The 12,206-nt window shown below is 36.8% G+C and overlaps 1 protein-coding gene across 3 annotated transcripts in view; it reads right to left on the bottom strand.

Annotated features, from left to right (window-relative positions):
- Positions 1-12,206, bottom strand: part of LOC149796164 (ubiquitin carboxyl-terminal hydrolase 19-like) — a 132,654-nt gene that overhangs the window by 36,253 nt on the left and 84,195 nt on the right. For all 3 annotated transcript variants that reach the window (XM_089966102.1, XM_089966100.1, XM_089966101.1), the window contains exons 20-22: positions 4,632-5,248; positions 3,044-3,144; positions 1,337-1,379 (exon numbers count right to left, since the gene is read on the bottom strand). In XM_089966102.1, the coding sequence (XP_089822228.1) occupies positions 1,337-1,379; positions 3,044-3,144; positions 4,632-5,248 (761 nt within the window). The remainder of the gene's footprint in view (positions 1-1,336; positions 1,380-3,043; positions 3,145-4,631; positions 5,249-12,206) is intronic.

The raw sequence follows: 12,206 nt of genomic DNA, 5'->3' as shown, positions 1-12,206 counted from the left end.
ACGTCAGAAGGGTGACCATTCTTGAGGGGTAGTTTTGAACACAAACTCATCGGTGCCAAGGGATTCTGGCCATAAGAAGTGGGTGGCTGCTGGTCCGGGGGGGGGGCATTCAAGAGGGGGACTACTGTATTAGAAACTAGACTGACACCATCCATTAGAAGGAGTCGTGATAAAAAGATATTTATGATGGCAACATTGTTGGCCATATTTGACATTAGATTGGTACCATTTTCTTTCAGAACCAACTCTATATATATATATATATATATATATATATATATATATATATATAAAAAATCATAAAAAGTCTTCCGGTAAAATCCACAGGTCAATGACTTTTTGCTCCGAAGTACATATAAGATTTTCAAGATGGCTCCAGTGGTGGCCATATTGGATGTCTAAGTCTCACCTTAATCATCAAGGGATAACTAGATAATGGGGTGACTGTATGTCTAAACTTTCATGGCAATCCACCAAGTAGATTAGGAAAAGTAGCGATAACAAACTTGTGTGAATGGACTGATGTACTAATGGATGAAAAACCACTGAATATCCTCTTCTAGTCGATCACCAGTAGAGCCAAAACTCAATGCAAACATTTGTCCATAGTGCTGAAAACTCCCATGAAAAAACAGGCCTGTTAGTAGGGACAAACTGCCCTCCTCTCTAATAGTGCAAACTAATAACTTTACTGAATGCAGTCCACTTTCCATTGAGAATGTTATGGGTATTTAAGCAGTAATATATTCATTGAGCTTTTTATGATATACATGTTTTTGTATATCTTTTCATACAGTTCTGTCCTTGCAAGGAAAAGGTAATGATTAACATGGTATGTAACTTTGGTCTGTACATCTGGTATACAATCACCTGGATATAAGCTACTAAATGAAAACACACCATACACTGTTGAAAGCATGCTATAATATCAAGTCCTTAATATGCAGATATCCATAAGATGATGATGTAATGTGATGTCCATAGTATTAAAAAATGACAACTTATTATCATGCTGTGATATAATAAAATATTGACTATTCAGTCCAAATATTGAACACAAGGGAATATATTACACAGCAAATGTTCCAACAGCATTTCATCAAAATAGCAAAGAGTGTAAATGAGCTATTGACTGGAATTAGTCTCTGATGTATGATCGATTTTATTTTTTACTTGCATGTCTAACAATCGGAATGTGAAACATCATTTGAAAATATTACAAGTTGCATTGATTTCTTAAGAAAATGGTCAGTGACCAAACTAGGTAAGCACTTCAAGAACCTGAATTTATATTTCTGAGAACAGATTTGTACATTCAAAAGTGTGTGTTACTCACCATCCAGGGAGGCAGACATCATGCTTTCATCATTTTCAACCTCCTAAAAACAAGAAAAAGTTTCACTTGAAAATGGAAGTTCAAGAAAAAGTATTACAGTCAGACCGGTCTTAAGGAACCAACTCTGTGAAGTGAACAAATGTTCTCAAAGAATGGTGGCCATTTCATAAAGTTCACTTTGTACCATAAATCAGAGTAAAGAATCTTGAAAAACGAGTCGGCTTAAGGCAGATTATTGCTTAATATCAGCAACCTTGGAAGCATGTTTGAGTGTTTTTAGAGTAATGATACCAGTAACCTTGGAAGCAGGTCTGAGTGAATTTTTGGAGTAATGATACCAGTAACCTTGGAAACAGGTTTGAGTGTTTTTAGAGTATTAAGCAATTAGATTTATATTAAAAGCAATTTAACATGGACATATATAAAAATGATACAAAAGGATTGTTGCATACAGGACTTTGCAAAAGTATGGGAAATTTCCCTCCCTCCTCCCTGTTCCAAAAATGGTGGGTAAAGGGGAAACAGTAAGCATTAAGGGTGATGCTCCTGAAACAATTTGTTAACACTAGAGTCACCATATTCCTTTTACTCTGCACTATTTTTTTGTACTGTTTACAAATATCTGTTCTTGTCTCAAAATTCAGTTATAGCCACCATCTCTGTTTTTAGTGAAGAAGTATTTCATCTCATGCATATTCATGGATACAGAGTGACAGATATTATGATAGCTTCTTGAATAAACCATGCTAAGACTGCAGTTGTACAACATTCATGTGTAAAACTGCTCAAGTATTACTTTCACTTTCAACAAAACAAAATTATCATCACTTACTATACTTCATTTTTTGAGGGGCTATGCGGACATTAAAACGTGGGAGAACAGCTATTATTCAATGATTTTCCCATTGTTCATGCTTTTTCCACAGAGTAAGCTATGGAAATGTATGATAAGAGTAAGTTATGGAATGTACAATAAGAGTAAGTTATGGAAATGTACAATAAGAGTAAGTTATGGAAATGTATGATAAGAGTAAGTTATGGAAATGTATGATAAGAGTAAGTTATGGAAATGTACAATAAGAGTAAGTTATGGAAATGTACAATAAGAGTAAGTTATGGGAATGCATAATAAGAGTAAGTTATGGAAATGTACAATAAGAGTAAGTTATGGAAATGTTTGATAAGAGTAAGTTGTGGTTGTTGTGTGGGGTTTAACGCCATTTTTCAGCACACGATAGGCTATACATGGCAGCCAGTACTGATGGTGGAGGAAGAACCCGGGAAAACCCCGGACCCATGAGAAGTTACTGGCAAGCTTTCTCACATACCCACATTAGCCGAATCCTAGATTTGAACCCACGCAGACAGAGATGAGATGGCAGTGATCCGTAACGGACAGCGCTTTAGACCACTTGGCCATTCAGGGCCCCAATAAGAGTAAGTTATGGAAATGTACAATAAGAGTAAGTTATGGAAATGTACAATAAGAGTAAGTTATGGAAATGCATGATGTATGCAATTCCAGTCTGAATGCAACATTATTAATTATTCTCTAGAATGAATGATTGAACAAGTCAACATGTTTGAATCATTTCTTTATAGTTTTTTTTAAAATGGTTCCTCTAACTATTCAAGACAAAACTATTTCATTAGTGATAAACACCTCATTGTCTTGATATACAGCAAAGGATTAGAAAAATGACCTACCAATTCTTTAGTCTGGACAAGGACATATCCTGGGTTTTTCTCATTGTTTTTCCAGTCCATGGACAAGAAATGCAAGCCAGACAAATCCAAAGCAGCATCCCCTAAAATGATGAAAACAAAAAGAAATGATAAGATTACATTGTTATGTGTGCAACTATATGGTTAAGAGATTAAGAGTTTTTTGTCATTTGCTGTTGGCAACAAAGAATGCTGTGTGGCATATGATGGTGTTGAAGCAGAGTACTTTGAACTCTAACATTAACCTAGAAACATATCCCTGAGTCCATGCAAGGGGGAGGTCAAGGTAAAATATTCACCCTAGTGACTGTGATTACACTAATATAAACAGAGAAAATGAAACTGACTTTGTTTTTTCGATCTGACCCTCCCCCCCCAAAAAACTTTTGAGATTCCAGCCCAATGAGGCTTGAAAAAGTGAGTGACATTTCATGCATTTTCAGCAGTTACAAGCAAACTATTACTCTTTGGAGATCTACCAACTGGTTGTTATGAAGGTAAACCAATTTTATTACAGATTTCATCCTGTAAAAGTAGGCAAAGAGAAATTATACCTCCATAACTTTCTTTTTTTAACAGTAACCTTTTTTCAATGTCACCATCTTGTGCACAAAGCAGCAATTTTGCTGAATAAAACTTGGAAAACTATAATGAAGTTTATAGAGCATTTATTTTGCTTTTACCTTGCTCATAGCCCTGGCAATGATACTGTATTAAGTCACTATTTGGAACATTCAAAATTCTGAATTTTTTACTTTCACTTCTTATTTTCACTTCAACCCATTCTTCCTGCGAAGAGTAATTAATTTTGTAATAAAATTTAGTCCAGAATGGACCCTGCTATCCACTGTTACAAATGCTCCATATCCCTTCTACCCCAACCAAACCAAGAGTTGGTGAGGGTTGGGTAGGATGGGGGAGGGGAATGGGTAATACTTTCGGAAAAGGAGACAGGGAGAAGAACTGTAGAAGTGTGCAATGACTTGTTTGATTTTAACAGCTAAATCATATATAAAATTGTAGTTAATCATCATAAGGTTTTATATCAAACCACCAAAACCTGTATGAATAGTTATCTGAACAGGGTTTCCGTCATGGCTGTCATCTACCTAACATTTTTTTCTTTGACCCTTAGGCTTTCTGTATGTATCCACAAGAAGACTGCATACGGACAGACATAATTATTGATATCTGGTCACTCTCTTGCCTGGGTGCATAAAAACAGAAAATGAGACATGTCTGTAAATTTTACCAGACTCACCATAACACTGTACATGGAGGCAATCCTTAATGCTATGTAAATAATAGCCTTTACACACTAAACAATGTGTAAAGAGTATAAAAACCAATGATGGTATCTGCTCACACAAGTGATATGCAACATAAATTTAGGTGACTGTAACTTAATGATAACCTGAAAACAATATTACATCTGATGTTGAACTGTGTGATCCAGTTGTTAAAATTTTCATTACATTTTGAAAACATCTGTCTAAATTAAACCATTACTTAGTCAACACTTGCAGTTAAAGTAATTAACATCCATCTTTAAATTAATGAAAGCATCTACCTTCATCTTCCAGCCTTTCTCCATCTGGCCCTGACAGGCCTACTCCATCCTGATCTACTGGTTTTATGAAGAATGGAGGGCTATTATGCTCAGTTTCTCCAGTCTGGATTCCAAGCACAGGATTCACATTGCTCTGGCGTGGTTCAGTGGAGGATGCAGTCAAGTTTTTGTCTTGATCTCGACTTAGGTCCATCTCTGTGGCTGTAGCATTGTTTGATTTTGAGGCATCAGATGGAGTCTTTTTGTCTACCTCATCCACAGCCATCAAAGACTCCATCTCCACTGAGCTGGGACCAAGACTGTTGACACTTGACTCTGGCGATGAGAAACTTCCGGTCTGACTGGATAGAGAGAGGTCTTGTTCACTCCAGACCTGAGGAATGCGACTGGTATCTGACAAATTCTCCAAACCATCGCCTTCAGTGTCTTCCAAAATCTGCTCACGATCCTCAGCTGTGATGGTGCAGGTACTGCTGTAAGATGATTGACTGTCCAGACTACTGAGACTGCCACTTGATTGGCTGCTACTACTGCTGAGATTGGAGGTGGAAGGTTGACTTGACATACTTGGCATACTGTCATTAATCACTGGTGGTTGAAAGACATCCACAGAATACCTTGTAAAAAAAAATTGTGTTTCAGTAAGTGAATTATATTACAAATGCGAGACCAATTACAAACTTGCTACTGACTGCAGCCTGTCCAACAGAAGGCGTTATTTTGGCCTAGATTTCATACAAGGACTAGAATTAGACAGTTGTGAACTTAAGTTCCACCCTGGCCATTGTGGCTATGCCATTCAGCAAGGTACTTAACCTCAACAGCTTTACCCTTATACCAGGATGCTGTCAAATATTGCTGAACACATTTGAGAATTGAGTTAAAGGATTTCCTATTTTTATAGAGTTGGCCATATCTAAAGTTGGACTGGCATCATTTGTATGATCTTGAAAAGTTTTTATGCCATGATGTTGTCAAATTTTGGTCAAATTCTGTTAAGCAGTTTTTAAAACTTTTTTCCAAAGATAATGTCATTTAAATTAAAAGTATTTTTGCAGGTTTTAAGTCCAGTGACAAACCTGAGTTTATGCAAAGTGAGAGTGGTTTTTGAAGGAATTCTGGAAATCTAGGTTTTAACTATTCAAGCATAAAAATACAATAAAGTGGACATATTGAAATGTAGATGTCTGGATCAGCTGTTTCTTTTCACCTGCCATATTCTTTAGCAATGTCCTCTCTCTTTCTCTCATGCGTGCATGCATACAAATAATATAAAGTGAACACATGCCAACATTAACATATATTTATTATAATGATACTGATGCTGTGGGATCAGGACATATTGATTGACCTGAAACTGAATGAATGTACCTGCTCATTAAAAGACTGCCACTTCAGGACCTAATAATTTACATGGGACTGAATGAATGTACCTGCTCATTCAAAGACTGCCACTTCAGGACCTAATAATTTACATGGGACTGAATGAATGTACCTGCTCATTAAAAGACTGCCACTTCAGGACCTAATAATTTACATGGGACTGAATGAATGTACCTGCTCATTAAAAGACTGCCACTTCAGGACCTAATAATTCACATGGGACTGAATGAATGTACCTGCTCATTAAAAGACTGCCACTTCAGGACCTAATAATTTACATGGGACTGAATGAATGTACCTGCTCATTAAAAGACTGCCACTTCAGGACCTAATAATTCACATGGGACTGAATGAATGTACCTGCTCATTAAAAGACTGCCACTTCAGGACCTAATAATTTACATGGGACTGAATGAATGTACCTGCTCATTCAAAGACTGCCACTTCAGGACCTAATAATTCACATGGGACTGAATGAATGTACCCACCCAATCACAGATTGCCACTTTAGTACCTAATGATTCACATGGGACTGAATGAATGTACCTGCTCAAAGACTGCCACTTCAGTACCTAATGATTCACCTGGGACTGAATGAATGTATCTGCTCATTCAAAGACTGCCACTTCAGTACCTAATGATTCACCTGGGACTGAATGAATGTACCTGCTCATTCAAAGACTGCCACTTCAGTACCTAATGATTCACATGGGACTGAATGAATGTACCTGCTCAAAGACTGCCACTTCAGTACCTAATGATTCACCTGGGACTGAATGAATGTACCTGCTCAAAGACTGCCACTTCAGTACCTAATGATTCACCTGGGACTGAATGAATGTACCTGCTCATTCAAAGACTGCCACTTCAGTACCTAATGATTCACATGGGAATGAATGAATGTACCTGCTCATTCAAAGACTGCCACTTCAGTACCTAATGATTCACCTGGGACTGAATGAATGTACCTTCTCATTGAAAGACTGCCACTTCAGTACCTAATGATTCACCTGGGACTGAATGAATGTACCTTCTCATTGAAAGACTGCCACTTCAGTACCTAATGATTCACATGGGACTGAATGAATGTACCTGCTCATTAAAAGATTGCCACTTCAGGACCTAATGATTCACCTGGGACTGAATGAATGTACCTGCTCATTCAAAGACTGCCACTTCAGTACCTAATGATTCACATGGGACTGAATGAATGTACCTGTTCATTCAAAGACTGCTACTTCAGTACCTAATGATTCACATGGGACTGAATGAATGTACCCACCCAATCACATACTGCCACTTCAGTACCTAATGACTGACTTAGGACTGAATGAATGTACCTGCTCATTCAAAGACTGCCACTTCAGGACCTATGCTTGACTTGGGACTGAATTAATGTACCTGCTCATTCAAAGACTGCCACTTCAGGACCTAATGATTCACATGGGACTGAATGAATGTACCTGCTCATTCAAAGACTGCCACTTCAGGACCTGATGATTCACCTGGGACTGAATGAATGTACCCACCCAATCACAGATTGCCACTTCAGTACCTAATGATTGACTTAGGACTGAATGAATGTACCTGCTCATTCAAAGACTGCCACTTCAGGACCTATGCTTGACTTGGGACTGAATTAATGTACCTGCCCAATCACAGACTGTCACTTCAGGTGACATGGATGATGCACATTATTTGTCCGATTCCTTTATTCACAGTTTGCACACCTTTTTTCTAAAACAAATGTGTCTTCTTTCCTTACTGAAGCAGATATTGACCTGATAATTGAGGACATCAGCAGGAAGGATCTATTTACATAATGTAGTGACATAAATGGTATCATGCAGTGGTTTAATTTATTTTTGTGGGCATCAATTTTTATGATTTTGTATATACAAAAAAAAAGAATTTCATGGATAATTAAATTCATGTAGATGACTCTGTCCATGTGTGAATATTTACAGGTATGCATGCTGACCCTTTCAGTATTTATAGGTTACTTCATTTGTATGGGAAAATATGAACGAGTTTTTGGATGGAATACTGCACAACTTTGGGAGTGCAGTATATCCATCCAACAAAACGAGTTCATATTTTCCCATACAAATGCAGTAACCCTTTTATTATATGCTCATTTTTTAATTCTACCTAAGGCTTTATTATATAAACAAAATACACTACAAGAAACAACATAAATGAATGTATGCCGTATTCCAAACTAAATACACAAGCGCATATTCATCATTACACAACACGAAGATTATTACTGCGCACATAACTCCGCCCAGATAAATTTGAACTTAGTCATGCACTCTACATAACTTTCGAAAGAAAATGGCGTGCCTAGTTAAAATTGAAATTTGGAGTCATAATGTGAGTGAATGTGCATTGCAACAACTTTTCCAACTGATCTGGAATGAATAGATTTAGGTAGTTTTTTTTATTCTATGAAATTTCGTGATTATGGACTGGATTTGTACGTGACAATTCCATATGCAATACATGGGACTGAATAAGCTAGGGAGAAGCATGTTGACATCTGCAAATGTGTTTCCATTTCTGTCACTGAATGTTTGAAATCATAATGTGGAAAAAATATGAAGTCTTTCAATTGCAATTATCAAAAAGATGCTACGGAATTTAATGCTTATTTCATTTTTAGTGCAGTAAGGAAGATGTAATTGCACTTGGAATATAGTCGAAATTACGGTACAATTTCGAAATGTGTAATCAAGCTTGAGATCTCATGACATGGCTCATGTAATTTGGATCTGCAGAACTAAGAAAGTACATTTTGAGGAAATTCTGGATGTAAAACTGTACGTATATTTTTTTGCCATTCTTATTACCAGCTAAAGGAGACAGTTTAAGAATTTATAGCTTGCATGTTATTTGTAGGTACCAAGCTATTTTATGAAATCTGGTGTCTATCGCAAAATCTGAAACAATGTATCAAAAAGTTAATGTGGAATGTAGCAAACCAGTTGGTATGTTGCAGTCCACAAAACATCTGCTTTAGTTCATTCAGAAACAAATTTAATTAACAAAAATGTATTGCACCTACTATGCGAATGTACATGATTTGTTTACAAAGTAGTTCCTGATACATTATTGGGCACACATGTCCTGTGTGTGGGTGCAATATGAAGGGGTGCAATATCGTATAATATTGAACGATTCTGATAATGTAAAGTTAACGGAGAAAAAAATGAGCATATAATAATATGTTTTCTGCCATGCTTACAGATGCCTTCCATGACTGTGATACTGGGATCAATAACTGATACTGGACTGATGGTGAGCTCTTCAATATGAGGAGACTAATAGTGAAGGCAAAGTTACAGGAAGTGACCATGCATGATCTCCTATTTGCTGACAAGCCTTCTCTGAATGCTACATAAGGCCCTACATGCAACAGAGTACTGACCATTTCTGTTCAGTTTGTGACAATTTTGGTAAAAAAAATCAGCATCAAGAGGACAGGTGATGCACCAACCTGCACCATGAAAACCTCATGTAAAGCCTACCATCACAGTAAATAGCCAAACCTTGCTGGCTGTGGACAATTTCACCTACAATGGCAGTATGATGAAACCAATGCCAAAATTGCCAAAATAGGTGTAGACTTTGCCAGACAAAGTCCAATGTGTGGAAGCGCAGAGGCATCAGTCTGTAAACAAAGCTGAAGGTCTATAAGTCACTGTATTGCCAACCCTGCTGTATGCATGTGAAACCTGGACAGCATACAGTGCCAAGAAACATTTTTCACTGACTGCCTGAGGGAACTGATCAGGATAAGATGGCAGGATAAGATCACAAACACTGAGGTTCTCACAAAAGCAGGCAATCAAAGTATCCACAGTCTGCTGACAAAATCAATGCTGAGATGGGAAGGCCAAATCAACAGGATCTCAGACGAGTAACTACCAAAATGAAGATTTACAATGAACTGAAGGAAGGAAAACTAACACTAGAATGTCAGAAGAAATACCTTAAAAACTCCCTCATCTTTGAAACATGTCAACACTAACAATATGTCTTGGGAAAAGCCAGTACAGGATCATTCCACCTGATATGGCCTCATCCATACTAGAGTTGAAGCAGTTGCTGAAGCATGAAGAGTATAAATCTTGGAATTGCAGCATGTTTTCTAAGCAACTCCAAGTAGAACCTCCCATCTAATTTGACAGATACAGTTCAGAAGGCAAACTGACCTAATCAGTCCCTATCGTGTTCATAGAAACCAGTTCATGATGTCAACGGCCTATTTTTGAAATCACAGGGGGAGTAACATTTATTTGGTACAATCAACAAGTAAAATATATTTAAAAAATTGATAAAAGACAAAACAAACAGTAAACAACAAAAACCATATAAAAGGCACATATAACATTTAAGATAGAACATATACAATACATGCAAACAATATACAAAAGAGATACACAATACACAAGCAAAAAAAGACTGGATGATGAAACTTGGGATAACATAAAGCTTTTATAGGGCTTATTTTTACATGGGGTCCTTGCTTTCTGGAGTATTTCAGACAGGTCTGACTGTACATAGTGTTTGGTTGGCACTTGAGCATCCAAAGGTATTTTACTGTCTTGTTAGGCCTTTGGATAAAAAATACATGGATAAAGTAAGATCTGCTATAGGAGAATTTATATAGTAACAGGAAAGTTTGCTTCCTGTAATCAGGAGTATAACATTTGCATTCATCATGTATCTTTTTATCAGAAAGAGCAATACTGTGGGTAAATTTTAATCCACAACTGCAGAGAAATGGTAAGTTCCAGGATTATAAGCCAACAGTAGACTGTAGAAGACTAATCAATCTGGCTGCAGTCTTTCCAGCAACTCTTTATTAGAAAGTAGAGTCAAAGTAGGCCTACTTTTTCAAGTAGGGAAAACGCAGGTGGAAAATAGGGATATTTTATAATGAAACACAGAATAAAATTTATTCAAATTACTTTTAAATAAAAATTTACACGACTCAAATATTTACTAGAACAAAAGCAACTTTTTACTGACATGCTGTCACTTTAGTCCTGGTTGCATCTACTTTCTAAAACACTCAGTTCATACCAGAGACCATATGTGAATTTGATTCCCTATGGCCTTGCATGTGACAGAACCAGGACAAAGATTTAAAATTATGGTTCAGCATATTGGCTTTTAAATCTGTACGATTTCTTATCAGCATAAATTTGATTTGTTTTAATGGGATTGAAAAAAAAACTAGTTTCTTCATTATGTAATATGTATTACAGCAGAAAGTATCAGATTCTCATGTAAATGTTACAGTAATAATTAACAAGAGCCAGGGAAATGGAGCTGTCAATTAAATGAAAAAGGAAAAGTTGTATATCTCATAGTTCAGTGCAAAGACTTTCAATAAAATCTACAATTATTTTCAGCTTCCTACACATTTTTATTGCCTGGTGTGAAATGAGGACATTCACTGTGATTATAGTTTCACACTGCGATTATAGTTTCACACTCGAAGGGCAACAGCATCTGGATGCTAGGTAATAATATTTCTTTCAACATATACTACAGGTAAACCACAGTTTTTCTGGCAAAAGATGGTTTGGCACCTCTTTTAATCCAGACAAAATTATGAGGGCACTTGAAATTCCAGACATTGCCAAATTAGTTTACTGGGTACGCACTCACCTGGATTGTTTACACTGCAGTTGTTGGTGGTGATACTTGTATTTTGTGCAATTCTTAGCTTACTTACATTTAACCCTAGCTATGGCTTCTAAGAAAGATGCAAATTTCAGTGGTGGCACCAAGCATAAACACCAGTCAATACTGATACAAGATAAAGTAGAACTGTTGAAAAAACTGGACCATGGTGTTTCTGTGTGAAAGCTGTGTGACACATATGGTATTGGTTCATTAACTGTTTACGATATAAAGAAGCAGAGGGATGAAATATTGATATTCTTTTCAGACAGTGATTCCACGAAGCGAATGAACATTTAAAAAAACTATGAAAGATGATAAGAGTACTGAGCATGACTGAGTGATGATGGAATGGTTTTGACGTCAGAGTGACCTTGTAGGGCAGGATGGTAATGGACCAGGCTTAGTTGTTTCATAAAGAACTTAAAGTAGAACATGAGTGTGACTATAGTGAAGGATGGCTTCAAAGGTTCAAGAAATGTCATATAATTTCCA

The sequence above is a fragment of the Sinohyriopsis cumingii genome, chromosome 7 (genome assembly GCF_028554795.1).
Source record: "Sinohyriopsis cumingii isolate HCF-2022 chromosome 7, ASM2855479v2, whole genome shotgun sequence".
Lineage (NCBI taxonomy): Eukaryota > Metazoa > Mollusca > Bivalvia > Unionida > Unionidae > Sinohyriopsis > Sinohyriopsis cumingii.
This window is presented reverse-complemented; position numbering and strand designations above follow the sequence as displayed.